At 41.2% G+C, this 25,436-nt stretch overlaps 2 protein-coding genes across 4 annotated transcripts; both read right to left on the minus strand.

Annotated features, from left to right (window-relative positions):
* Positions 1 to 1,674: 1,674 nt before the first annotated feature.
* Positions 1,675 to 3,617, minus strand: LOC103707638 (probable xyloglucan endotransglucosylase/hydrolase protein 6). Its single transcript, XM_008792208.3, has 4 exons — positions 3,162 to 3,617; positions 2,933 to 3,033; positions 2,660 to 2,856; positions 1,675 to 2,229 (listed from the first exon to the last, which is right to left on the minus strand). The coding sequence occupies exons 1-4, from the start codon at positions 3,328 to 3,330 to the stop codon at positions 1,839 to 1,841; spliced, it is 858 nt and encodes a 285-aa protein (XP_008790430.2). The 5' UTR covers positions 3,331 to 3,617; the 3' UTR covers positions 1,675 to 1,838.
* Positions 3,618 to 7,586: 3,969 nt separating this feature from the next.
* Positions 7,587 to 17,435, minus strand: LOC103707637 (endo-1,4-beta-xylanase 1-like). 3 transcript variants are annotated; one of them, XM_017842945.3, is made up of 10 exons: positions 17,127 to 17,435; positions 16,918 to 17,007; positions 16,288 to 16,652; positions 16,056 to 16,197; positions 14,980 to 15,344; positions 14,746 to 14,905; positions 14,008 to 14,357; positions 13,674 to 13,851; positions 8,945 to 9,481; positions 7,587 to 8,808 (listed from the first exon to the last, which is right to left on the minus strand). In XM_017842945.3, exons 1-10 carry the CDS (start codon positions 17,205 to 17,207, stop codon positions 7,690 to 7,692), a joined length of 3,387 nt encoding a protein of 1,128 aa, XP_017698434.2. In that variant the 5' UTR covers positions 17,208 to 17,435; the 3' UTR covers positions 7,587 to 7,689. The 3 variants fall into 3 exon arrangements, with proteins under 3 accessions (XP_017698434.2, XP_008790427.2, XP_017698435.2); XM_008792205.4 differs by having other exon boundaries at positions 16,288 to 16,625; positions 17,127 to 17,434; XM_017842946.3 differs by lacking the exons at positions 14,746 to 14,905; positions 14,980 to 15,344 and having other exon boundaries at positions 17,127 to 17,434.
* Between the last annotated feature and the right edge of the window lie 8,001 nt (positions 17,436 to 25,436).

Consider the following 25,436-nt stretch of genomic DNA (forward strand, 5'->3'; position numbering starts at 1 on the left):
CCTCCAGTGTCTGCTGAAGAAATCTCCATCTGATCCTGTCATAAGCTCTTTCCATATCCAGTTTAATAGCCATCAGGCTATGTCGCTTCGATGCTCGCTGAAGGTCCCACATCATCTCCTGAGCTAGCAGAACATTATGGGAGATGTTTCTGCCAGCTATAAACGCCCCCTGCTCCTGACTAATGATACCAGGCAGAAGGGGCTTCATCCTCCGAACCATAATTCTGGCCACTACCTTGTACAAGGTAGTGCACAAGCTAATGGGTCTGAAGTGGCAGGGCTCGGTCGCCTCCTGACGCTTCAGAATGAGCGTGATGAAGGTAGCCTTCCAATCCCCTGGCATCACTGCCTGGGAGAAGAAGCACTGAATGGCCTCAACCACTGCTGTCTGAATAATACCCCAATATCGTCGAAAGAAGAACGGGGGAAACCCATCTGGTCCCGGAGCCTTGTCTGGAGCCAAAGCCCAGACTGCCTCCTGTACCTCCTGTGCCGACACCGGTCGGACCAGGGCTGTGTTCTCATCATCCTCGATCCTCACATCCATCCGCGGAGGGATGGGGTCGCTATCGTCGGACTCCTCCTCCTCCGTCCATCTGGTGCGGAAGAAATCCAACAAGATCTGACGAATGGAGGGCTCGCCTTCCACCCGATATCCCGACCTATCTCGCAACGAGTGAATCGTGCTCCGCTGCCTCCGAATAATCGTAGTCCGGTGGAAGAAACTAGTATTGCGGTCACCCTCACGCACCCACTGGACACGAGATTTCTGACGCCAGAAGATCTCGTGCTGTCGTAGGAGGGAGTGGTGAGTCGCTAGAAACCCCCGAAGGTCACCCATATCGCTCGTCGAAAGCATGCCTTCCAAATCTTCTCTCGACTGCAACTCGGAGATCGCGGCCTCAACACCCTCCACTCTCCGGAAGATATCGCCCACAACCTCGCGGTTCCATCGCCGGAGACGCCTCTTGGCCAACTCTAGTTTACGCGACACCCGGTGCATAGCGTCTCCACGCACCAGGAGGCGCCATGCATCACGTACAATATCCCAGGACTGAGGGTACGATAGCCAGACCTTCTCAAAGCGGAAGGGGCTGTGATGCCTGGGTCCCAGCGATGTAGAAATCAGCAAGGGGCAGTGGTCCGAGGCGATCCGAGGTAAGTGAGTGACCCTGTAGGTAGGAAAGAGAAGAAACCAGTCTGGGGACGCAAAGGCCCTGTCCAGACGCTCCCAAACCCTAGCACTGCCAAGCTGCCCCTAGACGGTGTTCCTTTTTCAGGTCCCTTTTAAGAAAACACGAGACGAAAAGCGAACAAATCGGTCAGCCATCCATGCTTTCCGGCCTTCCACGAGAAACGTGGCCGTATAACAGCCCCAGAAACCCATTCTGGGTCCCACTTGTACTCAAGTGATGGCAAAAGACCCTTTGTTTTTTCCTTTTTTTTCCCCGGTAAATGATGGCTAAAGACCTCAACGGGCCCATACAACGGCGAATACGCGAGGCGGCGCGACGGCCCATCCTCCTTCCACGTACAGGAAACGCGATTCCCTTCTGATTTGCTTGAATTCGTTTCGTTCGACAAATAAACGCAATCACCTACCTATATTGGTGCAATTAACCCACAGCGCATGCACAATATTGTTGTTACATAGCCATCAAATGCACAATTAACTTGACAAATAAACACAATTCGAATACATTACATTGGTACAATTAAACAACAGTGCACAATATTTGATACATAGCCACCAAATGAGACAACACACCATCTTATAGTATGCCTTTAGGCAAGCAAACTTATAGGCCTTGCGTCCGATTTTCTTCATTCTTAGTGCTTCAAATTCCGGCCAAGCATTCTGGCGGGGTGACCGGGTTTCGAGACTTATCGGTGCAGTAGTCGTAGACCATGTAGTTCACACGAACCCACCTATACTTCCTGGCTTGGATCGCACTGAGCTGACGGAATGCCGGGCCCTCCCACCAGTTGTTTGGGTTTGAAGCGCAGCTTGCTGGGCCAGGGTTGGGACAGCCCTCGATGTCGAAATCCTTGTAGAAAGCGTGGAATGGGGCCTTTCTCCAATCGATCTTCTCGAGCCCTCCTCGCGTGGCCCAGTCGTCGGCCTCCCATAGCGTAGAGTACACTCCCATGGGCTGCGACTTGGGGAACGCTATGCCCCGGGCTTGGTTGCTCTTGAACACTCGGATGGGCACTTCGTCCACAAAGAATCTATACAAGCAAGCAACTCCAGCAGAAAAGCCACTCTCGTTATTAAAGATATATAAGTTCATGTATGCCGGTAAAGTGATAAGGTAATTAGAAAGGCTTTATATAGAGCTAGTTCACATGTATGTGGTTGAGTTGGTGCTTTATATTTACTGATCACGGGTCTACTTTTGCTATGCGGCGCATAAGAAAGGTAATAATCATGTCACTTTGTCTTTCGACTTATTAATTACTTCCTCCTAGGTCTTTCCTCTCTGTCTCTCTCTTGTTATTTTTTTTTTTCAAAATTTTAAGAAACAAGCGCACGAGTATTGATGCAGGAAGAAAGAACGCGTGCCTTTGCATTTAATCTCGGAAACTAACTGGATTAAGACATGAGAATTTCTAAGATGGAGTTTGTTGGAAATCTCCATGATGGTGATGCAATACATACAGGACGTGGTAGTGGTTCCATAGGATGGAGTAGGTGTGGAAGTCGGAGGCGGGGTCAAACCAAAGGTTGACCCTCTGCTCCCGGTCGCCTTTGCCATGGGTGTACACATTGGTCTGTACCGTGTAAGGATGTCCGCTCCTATTCCCCAAGAACTCAAAATCCAGCTCGTCGCGGATACCGCTGGTATTGGAATTCATCTGCCCAAATCAAACATTAGCCAAGCCATGAGGGAGAGTAAAGTATAATATGTACGTAAACCGGCAAGTCACCGACGTAGAAGGCGGCAACGGTTCCGGCGGAATCTCCGGGAATGAGCTTAATCTTCATGCTCACACGCCCGAACAAGTATTGCCTCTTGGAAGCAAACCCACATCCTGAATTATATTCATGCAGATAATAATGTTAGTTAGGTTTGTTTGTATGCAGCACCAGTCTATGGTACTATAAGTAAATGGAAGATCATCTTTTTTTAGTTTTTTGTCAACAGCTAAAGTATATTTACCTGAGGATTGGTCGAGGGTCAATTGAATGGCGGCGCCACCTTGCAGCTGCTTGATATGAGTGTCGGCCCAAGTGACGCGGAAGTCTTGGAGGAAGGTGGCCGGTAGGGCTGATACATAGGCGGCGAGCGTGAGGAGATGGAAGAGAAAAGAGAGAGTGCTGTGATCCATACTCCCACTGCCACTATATAGCAAGACCTAGTGGTGGTGATGGATTAGGAAGAGGGTTGTTTTGTGAGTGTGGTTGTGGAAAGAATGGCGGAAGGGTGGGGGTTTTATAGGGAGAGAAAGAGAGGGGAAAGAGATATGCAGGAAGAAGAAGAAGAAGAAGAAATGGGGATTCCTTCATTGACATGGAAAGCCCCATGACAGCCGTGTCTTCCAGCTAATAGCAAGCCGTCCCCGGCCCTCGCTTTAACTGTTGTTTTCTTCTCTCTCTCTCGCTCATCCTGTGATTCTTAGCTTCACTCACGTCGGTTTGTCCTGTAGGCTGATTGCTGCTTAAAGGCTTTAATTTCGTAACAACAGTGCTTAAAAGTCTCCCACAGGTCAATGAGGGTATACAGTAGTCGCACGTCACGGCAAAGCGGAGAAACGGGTTCGAAACGATGGCTGCTACCTACGGTAAAAGTTATGAACGCCATTATAAGGGTTTAGAAGTCTCTTGTGCACCGCCCATATATATCAGGCAAGTACATATTCGCCAAATTTACATCCCAATAATCATTGGATAGACATAATTTAGAATATAATGGCTAACCATCGCTATTATTTTCTCAAGCAAAATAATATTAATCGGCTATTCTCAAAACATCTGACTTAATGATTAATTTCAGTGGATTTACCAAGTGATGAAATAGCCGTCAATTTTATCATCATTGTAGCCGTACAATCTGAATCAGACGGCCTCGAGCCGAACGTACGCTGTGACCACTATCTACTTCTTATCAGAGGATCTATCGACCAAGCCACGTCACCTCTGAGTGGGGCCGTCTGCCGACGGTGACTATATTATATTATTATCTTGGTGCACACGTGGTGGTATGAGACATGACCAGTTTCGGCCTGGTGTGATCTAATTGCTCATGGGCCGCCGACAGCCTCCCTTGTCGGGGCAGATTAGCCTTCGTAAATTTTTCATTTCCGAAAAAAGTAATTATTAAATCGAATGAGTTCGACACGAGGCGATGCCCGGTTCATGGATGTTAGAAGAATTTCGTGATCAATTTTCTTTTTAGAAACTAAGTCGTGCCATGATTTTATTTCTTTTTTCTAAGCATATCCCTTTTCTTTCCTCCAGTTCAAATGGCCAAATGGCATGGAGTTGGCATACCATCTTTCTTTGCTTAATTGACTAAAAGATTTCGATAGCACAACTACACAGTGAAGAGTCTCTTGATTATTATGAAAGTGGGACGATACTTGCGTAATATTTTGTTCATTATCTAAACGAATGGATCTAGGCTTTGTCTAATATTTTTTTCTCAAAAAGAAAAATAACAAATTCATCAAAAGTATTATTTGAGGGAGATAAGAGAGAAGTAGCATATAAGAATCGATGTACCAAAAAAAAAAGTATTTAAAAATCTCATGTAGGAGAAAGAATAGGCGTAAGAGCATATGAGCGACCAAAAGTGTTAGCAAATAAGGACATCCCAACCATACCCCATTGCAATAACGATGAAAAGGACTTTGGATTTTCTCTTTTACCTGTTAGGAATCGCCTGGTTCGTGAAAAAAGAATGAAAAAAGAATAGAATCAGCAGAAAAATGCAGAAACACCTCACATTTTGTTGGAGTTTTTAAAGAAGATAGATGAAAAAGTAGTTTTTCTATGTAAATAATTTTTTTATATTTTATGAGAAAAAAAAATTATGTAGAACATGAGAAAGTTCAATTTTCACCAGCTGGAAATTAAGATAAATTTTTTCAAAAATATTATTAAGCTTTTAGATAGAATGAGATAAGATTTTTTTTATTAAAAGTATAAGAGATATTTTAAATATTTTTTTCAAAAAAATAGATGACCAACTAAATATAAGTTATTTTGAAATATATTATTTTTTCGTAATTAATAAAACATGCAAAAAAAATTTAGATATCATACATGTAAGAATCAATTTTTCAAAAAAAATAATTTAAGTACAGAAAAATTCTTACATTAAGCAACTCCCCCTCCTACTTGGGAGGGATGGAAACTAGAAATCACCATGCATGTCACCATCTCATGTCCTGCATGGTAGTTGTATGATGGGGCAAGTGAACGTAACTGGTCGGACAAAGTGACCCTCTGAATGACCTGAGATGGTACCAAGAGGCGCCAGCTGCTTCCTGGTGGTCCTCGACCCCCATAATTGTTATTACTAACCCCCTCAGCCATATGGAACCGTATGGAAGCAATTGCCCTGCATCGATAGGTGCAATATTTAATATCGCATTTAGGCCAGGCCTTAGCGATGGTGTCCATGCAAGCTAGCTCTTATAGGAGGGAGAGGGAGAGGGAGAGAGGAGAGGATGCAAGGCATTGAATGGATGGTGAAATAGGAAGATAACCATAACAAAGTATTTGTATTAATTGAATATGATTCATCCCTTTGTTCATGAACCTACCTGATATAAGGTTTTGCATGGGTTCGCTGGAATCAGTGGCCACTAAACAACTTTAGTGCAGATATTGTATGGTTTTTATGTACATATAAACTTGCACAGCTACGGATGCACAGCAATAGGGGAACCTCGGTTTTGTGATTTAAGGCCTTATTACTTCTCTTAGATAGTTGAAGATAAAATGGCCAGGGTCGAATATGCTATTGATTGATTTATTCTTGCACAGCCCTCTTTCCAATTATCCAAAGTACACTCTACTAGTTGGGAGAAGATTGCTGACAATAATATTAACTTTGTTTGTGCAGGAAAAAACACACACCGTGAGACATGAGCCCTCTCCATTCCGTATGCTCATTATGTTATCGTATGGTTAAGTGGGAACCATCTGAAGTCGATTTTTAGGGGTGCCATTAACATTGTATTTTAGTTTACCTCTTAAACTTTTTTGATGAAGTAAATGTACAAGATCTGACACTTCTCAAGAAATTTGTGGAAGGAAGCCTTGGTACGATCGATAGCGATTAGGATGTGCATCGATCCCTTCATCACAAGACAAAACTATATGCAAGATCGAGTAGTTGGAGAGAACCAATTACATGGTTATGCAAGATCTATTTAATTGGCATGAGGATTTTTCAGAGTGAAGGACATTGATGGATAGCTCATCCGAATGCCTTGGGCAACATAGCAAAGACCGAAATTTAATGTGATTTTCAATGGGGTCCTAGTCCTACTGTACTAAGTACTAACATCAGTACACAAACTTACAATGTGAGTAATAAAAACATGCATGTTTTGGCATGAGGCTCTGACTATTTTTTCAGTAGACTGACATTGTGCAGGAAAAGATCTTAAACACTGATAAATTCACAGGGAAATCGAGCAGATGACGGAAACTTGCCAACAATGAACAAGGAATGGATCTACGATTTATCTATATTGTACCCTATATCACTTTAATTCAGCCTGATTATTGTACATGTCAGGATGATGGACTTTATTGATAAATGAATTGGCCATAGTGGGTCCACCTTGGATTATCTTTAGAAATGGCCAAATGAGTGATGCATGAATTTGGATAGGATCAAGTCTGGTCCTGTAAGCTGTCGGCTCGACCTAATTCTACATAGGTTTTAGTAACTTGAAGTAACTTCATCAGGTCCTTATGTGGGTTGGATCAAGACATAATAAAGTAAAGCTCCATTACCTTAGAGGATCAAAGGTATACTTGTTTGTAAGAATAATGAGATAAAAAAAACAGGATTTCTGATTTGTTCATACTGGACAGTTGGATCATGGATTACATTCTCATTATTTAAACTTGAAGGGAAGCTGCAGATTCTTTCTTAAATTCCTCCAATATTTCATCTCAGGACTGATATAAACAAGATTACGAGTTATGACAGCAACTTAGGATCAAACAGATGTACTTAAATATTATTATGCTAATAAATTGGCAAAATAAGATCAGTTTGGTCTTCTTGCAAAAAAATGCATTTCTTCTTTTTGTTGGAAGAACATCTCTCAAAAGTATGAATGAGCTCTAACTTGACACCGAAAAGTCAGCGGCACCTTGCTTGCGGGAAACATCTTATCCGCACACAATCAGAACCACCATCAGATTCCGATACAAGGAACCTGAGAAGATAAACATGAAAAGAATCCAAATCCAAATCTAGGTTATGGTGATATACTAACACAAACAAAAATCACATTGCACAAATTGCAAAGAAAATTAACATGATCTGCTCTTGAAATGAATGCTTTAAGCAAACAAACAATGAACTTCTTCAGATCAATCCATGCATAAGATAAAAGCCTTAAAAGGAAAGACCATCCAGTTTATATTTTCTTCTAGAACTGAACACATATAACACATGAAATAGTATATATGGGGAAAAATTTACATCATGTATGGACAATCTATAAATTTACAATCAACACAAGCGGAGAATCTCCACTGTCTACAACAAATGATTGCGATATTTTCTTTCCTGGAGGAGTAGTTATCTCTACAGTGTATGTTCCATGATACCCCCTAAATTTGAATTCTCCATAGGCATTGATATGCCCATCAGTATGTGACAACCACTCTTGCTTCAAAGCAAGGTACCGCTTACCAGCTTCATTAATGCTGCCTTCAGCATCAACCAAGTGAGAGTTATCCCTGAACGTGAACAATTCCCAAAATCCCCAAAGCATGACCCCCTCCACAGCAGGATGTGCATAAGCTTCACGGAGGACAACCTCCAGGTCGTCAGCTCGAACATGTTCATTTACCGCAGATACATCCAACTCAGTAAACCAAATAGGAAGACCCAGTATTGCCAATTTATCCAGCGCATCACATATAATTTCTCCCACCGGATGACTGATATGAGCTTGAATGCCAATCCCTCCCACTGGTGCACCTCGCTCCTGCAAATCAAGGATCTGGTGGATATACATCTCTGGAGTAGACTTAGGATCACATCCATCTTCTACATTATAATCATTCACAAACAGGATGGCAGAAGGATCCAGCTGATGGGATTCTCTAAACATGTATGCTCTGATATCTTCTCCAAGCTTATCTTGATAGAATGATCCATGAAGCATCTCATTGTTCACATCATAGTGCCTGAATTTACCCTTGTACCTAGACAGCAGACTTTTGAGACGCTTCTGGATGGCTATCATCAGCTCATGACTGTTCAATGATCGGACCCATGGCTGGACAGCATCTTCCACTTCCCAGAAGATGCAATGGCCTCTAGTTTCTTTACCATGTCTCTGACAAAAATCTAGCATCTCATCAGCATCTTTGTAGTTCAACTTCCCTTGTTGTGGCTCTGTGTGGTACCACTTCAACTCATTCCCAAACACAGCCCAATTGAAATTCTTCACAAAGAAATCGACAAACTCCTCATTCTCAATGTTTGACCTATTGATACAAGACCCAAATGGAAAGCTGTTCTGTGTTTGCCTAATTTTTATAGGTGCACCATGTAAACTGGCACTGTCAAAACCTGGGAGTTTTAGGACAACATCACGTTTCCTTACCTGTGAAAAAATGCATGGACAATTAATTTAATTCACAAAGGAATTTGTGAGCTCTAAAGACTTCTATGAAGTACTACAGTATATTGGTAAAGTAGTATAGCATAGCAATATCTGAGTCACAACAAAACAGAGATACCTTCTCAGTTTTTTCCTTCAGATATTTAACTCGTGCTTTCCTGTCAACTGGAAATATCTGGAGTCCTCCAACCATCAGATCAACACCTGGTGAAGGGCCTTGAACATAAACAACAACTTTGGATGGCTGCTTCTCAATTCTAAAAGATCCCTTGAGTTCATACCATCTGTCAGTATTTGCTTCAACCTGTCCCCCATTGATCCACTGATTATCTACAGCAAGTGCAACATTGACGTTTTGAGGACCGGTTGCTCCTGAGCCAACACGAACCCAAGCAGCAACTCGATATGTCAAGTGCAACTTTAGCTTGCCTGTGATTGTCTGAGAAGGGCCCATCCAGGTCTCTGTGCGATTCACAGTGAGGATGTAGCAATTGCCCAAAGGTTGGTCATGCCCAAGAGAATTACTTGCTATTGAAGGAAACAAATAGTATGGATCGGTAGATACACGTAGAGTACATGAGCCGAGAGGACTCCACCCATTTAGACCATCATTAAGAGTGCTGTTCTTGATTATATTAACTCCATACAAGATATTCTGCAAAATAAAGTCTGTATCTTAGAAGGCAATGCCACTGTGCTTATCAAAAAGGAAAAAATTTGACCTAAAATGAAATTTAGAGAGGCAGACTATATTCTCCAAACATATGCTAGTTCTGTCATCCCATTCTTCAAAGTCATGAAAAGAACATTAAAGATGAGTCTGGCGTAAGATCTTTCTGCAAGAAATATACTTCAAAGATATACTCGATTCCGCCAATATGAATATTAGCAAAACCAAAGCAGCAGATAGAAAGAAAAGAATTTATACCATCCTTCCAAAATCAACATGATGTTCCTAATAAAAAGATTGAAAAAGGCACAAACTAGGCTTACAGTGGTTGCACTCCCCCTCCACCATGATAAAATTCCTGGTCCAAACCATGGAATTTGTTCCCAAACCAGTGGTTTCCTTATTGTCATTCTAAAAAAGGAAACGAGAAAGCACACAGCCAGAACAGAAAACAAAAAGGAATAAGAATTACACTGAAGTTTGAACAAATAAAATAATAAACACGTCAAGATATATGCACCAGATAGGATAACTTCAATTAAAAAGAAATGGTTGCTTTTCCTCAATGATCAGGTTCATATGCGAAGTAAAGCATTAAACACAAGGAAATCTGTAATCCTAAATGGATATGAAAACAAAATAGAAATATGAACATAAACAAAGTCATGCAGATTACATTTTTCAACTTGTTCTATACTTAGTAGGTTATAACATCCAGCATTATTAGTAAAAATTGATAAAAGTCAAAATACAACTGACGCAGGACGATCAAGGGAAGGGGATCTTGAGGGTTTTAGGATAAGATTGAAACCCAAAGTAATTGGAATTTTAAGATCTGAGTTTTAAATAAATCTGAACCGTAAAAATTGGAATTTTACCATGAAACTGACGATGGATGTGCCTATGAACCTATAGATTATAAAACTAGGGTTTAACTAGTGGGCAAAATCTATAAAAGGAAACAAAAGGATTTAAAGGGCTATTGAAAGATTAATCTGAGCAGTGAGGTTTATAGGCAGACAATAGGATGTTTAGATATCAAACGAAACAATTTGGAATCAATACAAGGAAGAAAACAAGCGGAAAAAACAGATACACAAGAAATCAAGAAAATGTAAAGCAAAATACAAATTAGTGCTAAAGAAATAAAGAAAATAAAGAAGACAATATGGGACTTGCTCTAGGACCTAGGACTCATACCTAGGATTTGAAGGCCACACATCTCTGTAGCAAAATCACACCACAAGAGTAAAGAAACCAAAGATTCCATTACCCTATTTTAAAATTCTAAAACTGCCCCTAATAGGGCAAGGTTACTGATCACTACTACTGTAGTGTGAATACTGAATAGTCCATGAACAGTACTACTGCAATAAATCAGTCTCATCAAGCTAGCAACTAAAACTGAGATCTTTTGATCTCAGCCTATGATGTTAAAAGACCTACTGAAAACTAAAAATAACTGAAAAAAAAAGAAAAAACAGAAAATTGATAAGTATAATTAAATTTAAGAAAGATCCCATGTTCCAGCCCTTCAATGCACCATTATATGTGCTTCATCTCCATCATTCGCTTTCGCAGCATGAAAATTCATGTCAGGTTCTTTTAGGTCAAAATCAAACCTACTTTTATTGATTCGTTGTCTCAATAATAACTGGTGATGGATACCAATTATTGAACGTAGTGTAACATTATGAGTAAGTTTTAAACTCCATTTGATGTGTGATCTCATCAAATATGTTTGTTCTTGATCAAAGTAAATCTTGACCTGCTTTGAATCGGCCCAAGCTTCATTATTTTTCATGTTACCCTTGCCCTTCACAATGTTGCCTTGCATGAAGAAACCATTATCAGCATGTATTTCTTTTAAGGTGACAACTTCTCCAAGGTTTGATGGAACCTGTGGGCAATCTTCTTCATTAAATTTATAAGGATCATAAAGAGCAAGTTTCCTAACTTCTTTAACATCTTTTTCAGGAATTGCAACATCCAAACAGCCTCATTTTAATGGATCAACAAGAGGTGTAACCTTTCTGTTCTAACATCATAGCAGAATCTTTGATCATAGCCTCATTATCATTTATTTTATTAAGCTCTTACTTAGATGTGAATCACAGGAAGCTTCTTCCATCACTATATTCTACTATGTTTTTAAGATTTTGCACAATATCAAAGTCCTTAGGTAACTCCTTTGCCGCTTCTTTCAGTTCCATTACCACATGAATGGGTTGATGCTTTTGTTTCCGTGCATCCCAATCTGATCTTGAACGTAGCTTTTCATGACTTTTTAACTGAAATTGGCTTTACTGTTCTTGCATCTGCACATGTTTGACATACTCTGAAACATGAGGTGCTTGGCTTCCTTGCCTGCATTGCTTTTCAGAAGTTTATGCTCATGCAAATTTAATATCTCAACAAGGCCAAATGCATCAAACAACAAACAAAATATAAATTATAGTTTATTGGCTAATCTCGATTTGGCTCTTTGCTAGTATCTCTAAAGTGGTACTATTTAAATAAGAACATGATGATTCAATTGGACTCTTCATCTGACATGTCCAAAAAGGAGCATCAAAATGAGTAGTTTAAGTGTATGAACACTATGTACTATGTGAAATTCATTGCATACTGTGAGTATCATGACTTGATAGCTGCACAGAACATCCATGAAATTAACAACATTATCGGGTATGGTTCGGCTGATACTTCTAAAAATAGTTCTCAAAGACAGTCCATTTTCTGGTGATTTTGCAACTGAACACGAGATTGCACCCAAATATCTCCGTTGTAAAGATACAAAAGATAGAAGCAAGAGTTAAGACAAGTGGAAGTAACTTCCTATTGTAGGTATCAAGCGCTTTATAGTAGTATCCTCTGCTTATGATGTATAATAATGTCTGAGTAATTGCAGTGCACTTTAGAGACTTCCTGGAAGCTATATAACCATTCCCTAACTGTAAAATTTAAAATAGGATTCTGCTGGTTGTTTCGTAATTATCAGAATATAAGGACAGCGTGGACCTTGTTTAGTCTTCATTAAGTTTCTATGAAATCAGAGACCTTACAAAATGTCTGATGAGTACAAAAGTAAGGAAGCATATCTCATTTCAATATGATGAAAAATCTCTAACAGCCACTTCATCCAGAAACCATATGACCTATCACCATTGACAATGCTGGAATATGGAGGCATTACAAGAAAATTGATTTGGTTGGATAACACATAAATAGTTCCAATCATGATCTTCCATACAGAAGAGAGACCAGCGTAAGTGGTGTGAAATACAAACAATCGCCCGAGGTTTTAATACTGTTGTGATTAACCATACTCTACCGTCAATAAAGCAGCTCTGGTTATTTGCACATCGAAACACAAGGGTGTACGTGTAACCCATTTATACGTTCCCCTTTTTCAATGAAGATTATCATTTTGATTCTCCTAATATAAATACTGTTAATCAAGTAGCATCAATTATAAAACATGATGTCAAAGGATCTCATGAATATTATATACTTGCACTCCAAGCAACAAAACATAAATCAACATATGAAGAGTCCCAATATTTATTACCATTAATACCAGAATTATAGCAACAGAAATCAACTTAAAACTAAAAAAATTGAAAACTACTTCCTTCTCAGAAAGTATTTAGTGCTGGTCACTGATGTGCCTATATGCAAATTATGATGTGCCTATATGCAAATTGCCAAGAGATTTGTTAAAACTATTCAAAGATGTCGTGATCAGACACGCAATGTTTTGAAATCATATATTTCAGCTGATCCTAGAAGTTGCATATGACACAGTCGGCCACCATCTGGGCATATTTACCATTTCCAGAACTATATAACGAAAGCCCCCAGTTCCAGTAGAAGCAGTGTCAATCACAGCAAATTCATCAATACTTGCAATATCCTCTTTTTTTCCCCATTAGATTGTCCTTCACCAACTTAAAAGTCAAAACAACAGTTTTAGCAATTTGGCACTTCCAAACAAATCATGTCGCATGGGTATTAGCTAGTAATATAAAGCACCTAATTAGCACCACATTTCTAGAAAGATGATGTTCTGAAGCCCCACAGTTCATTTTTAATTTGTAGGCAGCATATTATCATTTAGTTTATAACTTATGGTACATAATATGCTTGACATAAAAGGTCTTTTAAATCTACTAACCTCAAAATGAGGTGGAGGTGAAGATCGGACTTCCGCAGCATGTTTTACTACAAAACTGTCGACAAGAATGTCAGTACCTGGTGGCGGCCCTTCTAGAAATATTATGGCTTTTGAAGCAGCACCATTTAAGAGGAATTTTCCCTGCAACTGCACCCACTCTTTATCTGATGCCTGCAGTCTGTTTTAAGTAACAACTACATTAAGAAGAATGGCTATCACACTACTTGTTTGTGACATGTAAATTAGTGCAGGTTCCTCACCAGATGATGATATATATATATATCAACTGATGTAGGATAGCTTATATATAATAAAAATTATGATAAGAACTCACTTGGCAATGCCTATGTATTGTTCACGGCCATTTGGTGCCTGAACCCACAAAGTTGCCCGCACGTCAGCAGAACTAGCACTCCCAGATATCCGAACCACTGAAGTGACCTCATACGCAAGCTTTCTTTGCACCCGACCAGTGATTTCCTGCTGGATACCATTCCAGCTTTGAGTGCGCTCAGTTGCTGAAACAAAAAAATTTCCACTAAATGGACGTATATTTCCATCCCCTCCAAATTCATGTCTGTGAATCTTGCATCCTCTTCCAGACCAATTATGTATGCCAGTATCAAAATGAGGGTTCCATGAGATAGTCTCATCTCCATTGGTAACACATCTGGGGCTCTTTTCCTTTCAAAAATAAAAAGGTAACAGAAATCTGGTTTAGTAAGAAATAGTGATGAGAGAACACAACATATATGAGGGTAGAGGCCAACAATCATATTTTGTCATTCTATCTCAATTGCCTGACCTTGCAATTTTTCTCTTACAAGAGTTATATACTATGCCATCAACAGCTCTTCCGGAATTTCTTTATCAATTACAAAGTAAAAGATATAAACAGATGCAGCGAAACATTCTAAAAAATGGCCAAGAGATTGGAAAAAATGAAGTATGTCAAATATTAAATGAACGAAACATGCCATAAGAAAAAGAGGAATTTGTTTTTCTCTTGCCTTCTTTAGCCTGGAAAGCAACATTACAGGGAAGATACTTGATAAAAATGAAAAATGCAGACCTCAAACTGCTTTAGGCCAGAAGAAGAGATGGTGACAGAATCTATGAGCAGGTCCAACCCGGGTGGAGGTCCTTCCAGAAAAAATACAATACGTCTAGGCATGGTTTTCAGTGAAAAAGAACCTTCCAACTTTTCCCAGCATTCTTTAGAGGCTAATATCCTACAACAGCCAACCCCAATCAATAAATAACAAGAAGGGGAACCATTCTAGTATACCCTTTTTCAACATATTACCTCTCAATAAATAAATAACCAGTAGAAGAATCTGAATACTCTAATTTAAGTGTTGCCTGGACTTCAGTGGAACCCTGAAGATCCCCATAAACTCGAACATAGGCTGAGACAAAGTATGTGTTACCAGAAGAAACTTTCCCCGTGATATCCTGTTCCAACCCTTGCCAGCATTCAGTACGTTTCGTGACGACAGCATAATTTCCTCCTGAGTTTGCTCTTACTCCATTAAGGAAACCAGACCACTCAGAAGCCACATATGCATGGCAACAGTTAGGACACCAGGAATGAAGCCCTCCAGAGAAATCATGGTTCGAGATAATGTTGTTTGTGTGGCTAATCTGCGAACCAACTACCATCTCTGTTTTCTATGAGACACAAGAAACAGTCAGAAAACTTTGTTACAATAATATCATGGTGTATATGTCTATCATAAGTGTGATGAGATAATAATTTTTGTGCTAATATTTCACTTCAAGTCCAGTGCAATTAAAATCTCTCTTACTCACTCTTGTCAATCCTCTTCTAGAAAATACAGAAAGTTTAGGAATTCCACCAACAGATGTCACAATAATAGGGGATTAAATAAGATGGTATTTACATGCACCACAGAGAGAGTAGCCACAAGGCATTGAACCGATCACCAGGTATACCAATAATAGACCAGCAGAAGCTGTGAAAAGGAACTGCAAAAGCTTGGGTTGATTGAGGATAACCCTCGTAATAGGCACAGAACGTCAACAGGTTTCTTCTAATAGCTACCCTCTAGATGGGATAAGTTTTTTTTGGTTCTTGCTATGACCACACAGAGACAAAAAATCCAACTTTTCTCCATAAAAGGAAGTAATGCTAAAGAATTCAAACAAATAGCACACATATGCTTGTTGTCTATCACACAATATCATGTTAGAGATATGGCAAAATTAAACTGAAGCATTCGAGTTAGTAGCTACAAGATTCAAAGAAAATAAGTCATAAAGATAAAAGCAAATGACGTGTGCCAGAAAACAAGAACAAAATTATGTGAATTAGTAAGTCAAATATATTGAGAAGAGAAAAATAAAGATAAAAAAAGATACCTCACAAGAGACTGTTACGGAATCTATGAGCAGGTCTACACCAGGAGGAGGTCCTTCCAAATAAAACACTGCATGTTTCGGCATGCTTGTCAATGAAAAGGAACCTTCTAACTTCTCCCAGCGATCTTTTGCAACTAAGACCCTAGAACAGCCAATGCTTATCAATGGAGCTCTTCAAACAAAACTAAAGAAGAAGAAGAACCAATGCAACATATTGGTCCAAGAATGTTACCTTTCGACCAATAAATAATTGATAGAAGAATCTTGATTCTCTAATTTTAGCGTTGCTTGGACTCCACAAGGTTCCTGAAGATCCCCATAGGCTCTAACATAGGCCGAGACATTATATCTCACACCAAGAGTAATTTTCCCTGTAATGTCCTGTTCCAAACCTTGCCAGCTTTCAGTCCGCTGCGTGACTACTGCATAATTCCCCCCCGAGTTTGCTCTAACTCCATCAAGAAGACCACACTCTTCCGATGCCACATACCCATGACAGCAATTGGGATGCCAGTAATTCAGCCCTTCAGAGAATTCATGATTCAATATGATATTTTTCTGCTGACTAGCCTGCAAATCAACCACCATTTCCATTCTCTGATAAAGAAACATAACATTCAAAAACATTTTAAACTCACAGTACAGTACATTGAGCTAGATTAGACCGGCAACTACATAAAGCTATCCACACAGCAACAGCACGCATCCAAAATCCACTTGCATCCATACGCTTTCTAAATCTACGATCATTTTTCTATAGAAAAACACAAGCATTCTTCCAAAACATCGCCCAGCAGCAATCATCAGAATTCATTCGTTTTCGAAGGCAAAATGGTTGGCTAGCCATCAACACGAGACATACCTGAGAGCCGTTCGAGATTCGACTGCTGCTTTGAGGGTCAGCAGTGGAATTGCTTCCTTGTGGTTCAACCATGGATCCTCCACGAGTCTCCTGTCATGAACATATACAAAAGATGAGATCTTTTTGAGGAGAAATTGGAATTTTAGATGAGGAATCCAATTCCGAAAGGGGTAATTGGAGAGACGACAGGTATGGTTGGCTGGATTTACCGTGGGATCCGGTCGGTCGTGGGTTCTGACGGAACGCCGCTTCGGCCCGCTGAGACAAAAGCCCGACAGCCACCTCCTCATACGATCTCAGCGGCGGCGGTTTCTCACTCGAGGTTTATTAACCGAGGAGACAACGAGCATGGGGGGTTTCCAGCAATCCTAAAAACCCCAGACGACAAAGGATCTTGTCTTGCTTTCCTTGATTGAGGGAGAGGGTTACTCCTTACTTTGGCTTTTGATGCCTTTGGACACTGAAGAAGAAAGGATAAAAACATCTCCTTTTTTTTTATTTTGTGTGAGAAATAATGAAGGTTGGCTGTACTGGGCTATCTTACATTGCATTCCCGTAGAATAAAATGATTCTGAAGTTTTGGGTCCAGACTGTGTCAAATAAACTATAAAAAATGGATAATTAATTAAAAAAATTAATTTCCAACCCTGCATTTAGCTGTCATTTAACAATTAGTGTTTAATCATTTTCATTTTTTTAAAACCCTTGATTTGATTTTATGCACATTTTTTGCCTTGTTTCTACACATTCTAACACTAATATATGTGTTTTGTTAGCAATATATTATCTAAATAAATAAATATATCTATAAATATAATTAATGGAAAATCTTAAAGGGAATAATATACATACATATTATTCGGCATCCAAATAATTCTATTTCAATGCAAAATAAATCTAATCTAGCACAAAATAAATCTATGCATTTAATAAATTTATATTATAGAATTTCAAATCCTACAAATCTACTAATATTAAATTAAAAATAAAAGTAGAAGAAAGTAGCCTGATTGAAGGCAGGTCGAAGCGCGTAGACGCTGTCCCAAAGAAGTATTTGCCCTCACGTACGGGTCACCCGGCAATCCTTCTCGGAGATACGACGACCCTACAACTTCTTCTTCGGCATGTCTCGGAAGAAGTCAAAGCGAACCCGATCGGACTTGCAGATCCAGCAAAGAACGGAATGAAAAGAACTAAATAAACTGAATAAAAAATATAAAAACAAAATTTCGAAGTGGCTAAGAGGGAGAAGAATTTTTTCAGAATTTTTCCACTATTTTTCTCAAATTTTTCGTGTATCAAAAGAGATGAAATAGGGGGTATATATAGGGGTTTTACGCAGGGGCAAAATGGTCTTTTTGGCGGACGCGTCCGCGCCTTCCGCGGACGCGTCCGCGCTCTTCACGCGAACGTGGACAACGTGCGCCTGTCCGCTGCGCATTTAAATTTTTCCTAACATGTTTTGCACACATATATATGTTTTTATTCCTGTATTTGCCTCTTCAAACTAGGGAGTAATGATTAAATTATCATCAAAACAAGGGAGCAAAAATTAAATTTTGACAATGCTTGAATGACAATCAAAGAGGGGACTTGGAATTCATTTTTCTGGAACCAAAATTTGTGAAACTATGTTTTATAACATATTAATGCTCCTTTTATGTAGCATCTCTCGGTAGGGCGTTACCTCCCTTGCTTGCTGGTGTCACAAATATCGATAAAGCTAGCATCTCCCCCTCCTAATAAAAATAAAAAGACAAGAAGAAAAAATAAAATAGCTCTTAGCATGAAAATTCTATAGTTTGAAATGGATTAGTTATAGTTTTTAAAATTCATTAAAGCCACTTTTTATAGGGTTTTTGAGAAAGCAAATTTGTTGGATAAACTACCTAACTTATAATCATATTGGTACCTCCCACATCTATTTCAGAACATCAATTTGGACAGTGGAGGTAAGATATCTTTGTCATCAAGTTTTTGGTTGTTGGTGGAATCGCAACAACTCTCCCGATATAATAATATATTAACATTCCCATAATTATCTAACCAAATAGCAGCCTAACAATTTTGGCCCTTTAGGTTGAGTAGGTACTATATAGTTGTTTTATTTCCTAGAAAGAGTTTTCTTTATCTCACTTGCATCTGAAAGCCCGGTTAAGCAAGGGTAGGTTCTGGAGAATAGGGACATAGTAGGTGATCAAGTGTCATTTAAGGGATGGAATGAAATGGGAAAGCCAGGAGGAAATCCTCATCACTTATCCCATTGCATTGAGATACTGTCTACATTCGTGTGACTATAACAGTTCTTAATGCAATAGTTAAAATTGCTTAAAGATTACTTGAGAGAAATGGAGGAGAGGGGCATAATCAAAAACAAACATAAAGGACATATCTTGCATATTAATGCGTGGAGATTTTCCATTTAATTTAGCAAACCAAATATGTCTTATGGTATAATTATATCTCTAATCTTGTTGTGGATCATATTAAGAACTAGAGAGCATTTTGTGGAAGTGTGACTATCTTTTGTTGTTCCATGCCATGCAAAGCAGTGAAGAGACCCCGCTTGCTTATGGTGATGCGAAGATTCAGGAAGGCCAACGGGGCCCCGGATTGGGTGGCTGCTTATGTGGCCTGTCATTTGAATTGTATGCTGTGGATCCGGGAGGAAGAACAGTCTAGGGTACTCTGTAATATTTTATTTATTTTAAACTTTATTGGATGCGTCTGTACTTATGTAGTATGACACGCTCGCTCTAGCAAAAAAAAAAACGAATTACTAAACTAAGCTTTGCAAAGTCCAATTCCAAATGAAACTCACAAATTTGCTACGTTTGTATTATTATTATTTTTTTTTTGGGGGGGGGGGGGGGAGGGGGATAAACCGGCCGCTCACACTAACTCGCGTGAGCATTGCCTACATAGTCAAGAGACAAAATACTCCACAGCGGTGGAGGGACATGTACACAACGGGTCCAAAAAATCTCTCAAGAATAATGAGCAGCAAAGAAGGCGACCCAGTTAGCGGCTCTGTTTGTCTTCCGAAACACATGGCCAACCTGGAAAATAATACACTCCTGCAATAACCGTCTGACGTTCTTTAGAAGTGGATGGTCGAAGACCCCCGGCCTCTTCTGTAGAATCTACTCTACCATCTCCACTGAGTCCCTCTCCAGGATGATGCACTGGGGCCCTAAGATTGCTATATATATATATATATATATATATATATATATATATATATATATATATATATATATATATATATATCAAGACGCAGCATCATGATCAAGAACTTAAAAAAAAAAGATTAATTAAAAAAACAATCAGTTTGCTTGAGATGTACTCCAATGTCTATTTTGGAATTTTATCATGGTTCATTTAGGTATCATAAAGAAGCACAAACCACCAAAAAGTTCAAACTAACATGGAAATCCTTTCTCTATTCCAAGAGATATTCTGAAACTTGAATCACCATAAGTCATAATTATAAAACATATTTTATTGAATATAAATTAAGATTTTATCGAGTCAGTAATCAGAGTCAGAAATCATATTCTAACCTATATCCTTTTTTTCTTTTCTTTTATTTTTTCTGAGAAAAGAATTGGGCAGTGCCCAATCCCATTTACTGAAAGGAAGTTACTTTTGCCCTTCCCTCTATTTTTCCTCATACCTGACTGACCTTAAACTAACCCCCTTAGTATGACAGTTTTATTTTTTCCTCTCTGTATCTGTCTCGGCTGGGGATGGAAGAAGAGAAGAGAAGAGAGAAAAGATGAAGGCTTTGCGAATCTGAAAGCGCTGCTCGTACTCCTTTTGTTTAGTTGGAAACAACGCTAGAATTTGGGACTGCCTACACATCATCTCTTAATGTCTATCTTAAATCCAGCTTGCATTCCTAAATTCTTACTTTGACATTCGTTGGTTTTGGCATTTAATGAGTCCAATCGAGTCCATGACATTGGCTCCTTGCATAGGTTACACTTCTAGAAGGCCCAGTTATTACGCTGTCACACGGGGTTTGTAGACTAAAGTTCCCTCACATCAACCATGGTGTTCATACGGCAATGAGTATCAACTCCAGATAACTTCATTGGAAAATGATGACCGTACACGTTCCAGAACATGCTCCCTTGGATTTCGGCGGCTTTGAAAATTGAAATTCCTTGCTGGTCAAAAAAAAATTATAATGAATTTTTCTCATAAATATCCCCATAAATATCGAATGTTATGTGAATATCGTTTCAAAATTGATTTTTACATGTATACATTTGTAAAATATCCCTTTTTTTCCTATTCTATTTTTTTTTCTTTGTTCTTGTTTTTTTATATATATACTTACATTATCTAATGCCATTAAAAAATTAAAGATTTCAAATTAAAATGACTAAAATAGTTTTAATAAGTGGATGTGCAAAAAAAATATTTATAAGACGATCGTGATGGAGAAAAAAAGTAATTGCAAAATTTTATTTTATTTTTAATTAAAATAAATATAGTTTTTATTAACAGTGTCAGAATAACCGTTATATTAGGGGTATTTATGCAAAACAGTATTTCATGGAAGTACAAAAATAAATATGAATTTTAAAAAAATATTTAAGTAAATTTGAATTTGTAAGAGGTTGTTCATATTAAAAAAAAATCTATTTATAATTGTTCTTTCTTTCCCATTTATTTTATAAGCATAAAATACCATCACAGTATGGGAGTTGACGTATCATGTGCCTTGTATAGGCTTGTTAACGAGCCGAGCTACTCGGGCTCGGCCCGTTAAAAGCCCGGCTCGAGCTCGACTCGTTAGTCAAACGAGCCCGAGCCTAAAATGAGGCTCGTTTAAATTTGAGCTCGAGCCCGAGCTCGAGCCCAAGCAGCTCACGAGCCCAAACAGGCTCGTGATTTAATGCTGTCTGCTATCAAGCACGGAGCACGCCGGGCTCCGTGCTTTGGATTTGCTTCAATCTTATTATTTTTTTTTTATTCCCTCTTCCCTCCCCTCACCCGCACTTGCCAGCTTTTAAAAGCCCACACCCCATTGCCGTACAGAATGTTGTACAGGACCAGTTTTCCTCTTCCCTTAAGCAAAAAATCAGCCACTGTTACTCAGCCGCAGCAATTAAACCCCCTTGAAAAGACGTCGCCGCCCCCTTAACAGCGTCACAGCTGTAGCACTGCACCATCCCATCTCCCGCACCCCCAGCAAGCCAACCTAACCCCGTAACTCGTGCCCTTTTTCTGCAAAGGACAAGGGCTAACAGTAATTATCCCTCGGTCAGTATTAGGCTCCTCCTATTGGGTCGCGACACATGGCCAATAATACTATAAAAATCCTAATATATATTCTTTTAGTTTGAATGAACCACCCTGTTCTCAGATCTGACTGTAATCATCACCATCTACAGGATATAACGTTTCGTAAAAGGTCTCACTGTTGTGGTATTTAATATGGATTTTTGTTATGGGGCTCGGGCCCAAGCTCGAAACGAGCTTTATGAGCCCAAGCCCGAGCTTTTCTTTTACCAAACAAGCTCGAGCTCGAGCTCAATACAGAGCTCGGTACCGATCCCGAGCCCGAGCCCGAGCCCGAGTTCTGTGAAACGAGCCGAGCCCGAGCCTCCCCAAGCTCGGGCTCGGCTCGGCTCGTTAACAGGCCTAACCTTGTAGGGTTGGCTTTGGGTCCGATTCTCTTGTTGGTTGAGAGAAAGAAAACAAAGGGCCAGAAAGATTTCCAATCCCCAGCTTTCTTGCCTAACTTTCTCCGCCAGGACACAAATGAGACCCAAAAGGTGACTCACTAGTGCTTGTATTCCACCACAGGTGTGGCTCAGAGGCCGTTGTGCGTGGGATTTTATGGTGTTGGATTATTTTGCGCAGGGACGAGAATACCTGACGGGTGCGACGGTGGCGTGAAGAAAGGGCCGGCCCCACACGCATTTCAATACTCGTGCATTGTATGGGACCCACTCGGCTCGTCTAGAAAGCCATGGCCCGCATAATTTTCTTCTTGTATGCGATCACTAGTATAGAACTTCACGCCATGATGCTTTCGGAGTTTGCAGAACAAACGGGGTTGATGGTACCCGAAAAAAGTGGGTTTAATATGGATCCAGCAACCATGATAAGAACCAAACAAGCTGTGTTGCTGGAAATTGGACCCGGGGCCGCCGCGAAGCCGGAGAAGGAGGAGCTCCGCTGCTGCAGGAGGCGGACGGCGGTGCGCCGGCCGGCTGCGTCCTCCGCCGCGGGGGGTGTGCGAGTCCGAAGAAGCCGTGGTGCGTCCAGTCCTGTCCTGTCCTGCAAAAAAGCCGGTGGCCGGGCTCCCCGGCGCCGGCCCTCCGATGCCTAAGTCAGAGGGGGCAAGTATGTGGAGAGAGCGGGGAAGAGAGTATGTGGAGAAGACAGAGAGAATATTTGGATAAAATCAAGAGGATCAGTTTCCTCAATTGTCTGTGTTGTTTACTTCTTTCCACCCGGTCTCGGAGGGTTCTCCCCGGCTTCCCCCCAGGCCTCCTTTTTATAAAAGGATTTGGTTACCTGGGAGGTGACAGTAGGTTTGTCCCGTTCTGTAATAATTGGGCACGATTTGGCCCATTAATGGCTTGGCGGAAAATAAGGCCGAGTCAGACCGGAACCAGGGAGTTGTCACGGTCGATCGGACCTGTTGGGGTGGTTGAACCGCCGGCCGTGGTGGGCCTGGGGTCCGTGGATGGTAAGTGCATTTATTACCGAGTGAACCGGCGGTCAGGGAGAGCCATATGCTTTGATGGTTCAGTGATCCGGAGATCGCCTTGAGCCGTGTTCATTAAATGACTGAATGCATCGGAGACTTGAGGGGGTCTCATGCATTAATGATAGGGTGTGCCGAATGCCTGCGGAGATCTTGTGCCTTAATGACTTGGGAATGGTGGCAGATTGAAGTGGAGTCATATATTTAGTTGTCAGATCCTTTGGAGGGTTGGGCGGAGATTGGATATTTGGCTAAGGCATGGGCTCGGCGGGGTTGCCTTTTTGGTCGGCGCTCTCTGGTCTCGGCCTTCTGGCCTCGGCTCTCTGGCCTCGGCTCTCTGTGCTCGGTCTTCTGTGCTCGGCCTTCTGTGCTCGGCCTGCTGTGCTCGGCTCGGCCTATGAGCTCGATCACTTGGATGAGCTCGAGAGCGGAAGAGCCCGATCACTTAGGATGAGCTCGAGAGCGGAAGAGCTCGATCACTTAGGATGAGCTCGAGAGCGGAAGAGCCCGATCACTTAGGATGAGCTCGAGAGCGGAAGAGCCCGATCACTTAGGATGAGCTCGAGCTTGCTGATGGATTTGGGTGCTATAATTACATTTGTGGGGTGGTCCATTTTTCCACCAACACTACTCCCCGACTTCCGAGTCCGAGCTGCTTTTTGGCTCGGGCGAAGGAAGTAGTTCAGTCATCGATCGTCCTGGTGCTGTGAGCGTTCTTACACCAAGGCGACTGAAGACGCTTTTTCTGCTCGGAGTCCGTTCTTTGGGGACGTCGGCAGAGAAGAGTCCAAGAATAAAATAATGTAAAGACATCAAATGAATGGGTACCTTGTACCGTGTGCGTCCTTGCGCCGAGGCGACTGAAGACGCTTCTCTGCTCGGACTCCGTTCTTTGGGGACGTCGGCAGAGAAATCCAAAAATAGACAATATGGAGACATTAACGTAGAAACATTAAGTAAATGGGTACCTTGTACCGTGTGCGTCCTTGCGCCGAGGCGACTGAAGACGCTTCTCTACTCGGACTCCGTTCTTTGGGGACGTCGGCAGAGAAATCCAAAAATAGACAATATGGAGACATTAACGTAGAAACATTAAGTAAATGGGTACCTTGTACCGTGTGCGTCCTTGCGCCGAAGCGACTGAAGACGCTTCTCTGCTCGGACTCCGTTCTTGTACCGTGTGCGTCCTTGCGCCGAGGCGACTGAAGACGCTTCTCTGCTCGGACTCCGTTCTTTGGGGACGTCGGCAGAGAAATCCAAAAATAGAGGAGCAGGCTGAGCTCGTTGGCTGAAGACGATGGAGCACGAGCCGAGCTCGTCCGGTCAGAGAGGACCGCTACTCATAGTCGGGGAGCACGAGCCGAGCTCGACGGTGGAAGCCGATGGAGCACGAGCCGAGCTCGTCCGGTCAGAGAGGACCGCTAACTCATAGTCGGGGAGCACGAGCCGAGCTCGACGGTGGAAGCCGATGGAGCACGAGCCGAGCTCGTCTGGTCAAAGAGGACCGCTAACTCATAGTCGGGGAGCACGAGCCGAGCTCGACGGTGGAAGCCGATGGAGCACGAGCCGAGCTCGTCCGGTCAGAGAGGACCGCTAACTCATAGTCGGGGAGCACGAGCCGAGCTCGACGGTGGAAGCCGATGGAGCACGAGCCGAGCTCGTCCGGTCAGAGAGGACCGCTAACTCATATCCCGACGTCTCGGGCCATCCCGACGGATCGGGGCATCCCGTTGCGGCAGGGCATCCCAATATATTGGGGCATCCTGACGTCTCAGGGCATCCTGACCGT

Source organism: Phoenix dactylifera, unplaced genomic scaffold (assembly GCF_009389715.1).
Source record: "Phoenix dactylifera cultivar Barhee BC4 unplaced genomic scaffold, palm_55x_up_171113_PBpolish2nd_filt_p 001105F, whole genome shotgun sequence".
Classification (NCBI taxonomy): domain Eukaryota; kingdom Viridiplantae; phylum Streptophyta; class Magnoliopsida; order Arecales; family Arecaceae; genus Phoenix; species Phoenix dactylifera.

What these genes read in the sequence shown, in the direction of transcription:
- LOC103707638 (XM_008792208.3), bottom strand. Translation starts at nt 3,330, where the DNA reads ATGGATCACAGCACTCTCTCTTTTCTCTTCCATCTCCTCACGCTCGCC. An exon ending in GACCCTCGACCAATCCTCAG is followed by an intron (nt 3,034 to 3,161) that starts GTAAATATACTT and finishes AATATAATTCAG; the next exon opens with GATGTGGGTTTGCTTCCAAG. An exon ending in TGGAACCACTACCACGTCCT is followed by an intron (nt 2,230 to 2,659) that starts GTATGTATTGCA and finishes TTGCTTGTATAG; the next exon opens with ATTCTTTGTGGACGAAGTGC.
- LOC103707637 (XM_017842945.3), bottom strand. Translation starts at nt 17,207, where the DNA reads ATGAGGAGGTGGCTGTCGGGCTTTTGTCTCAGCGGGCCGAAGCGGCGT. An exon ending in GGTTATTTATTTATTGAGAG is followed by an intron (nt 14,906 to 14,979) that starts GTAATATGTTGA and finishes TGGCTGTTGTAG; the next exon opens with GATATTAGCCTCTAAAGAAT. An exon ending in CTGGCCTAAAGCAGTTTGAG is followed by an intron (nt 14,358 to 14,745) that starts GTCTGCATTTTT and finishes TATTTTTGAAAG; the next exon opens with GAAAAGAGCCCCAGATGTGT.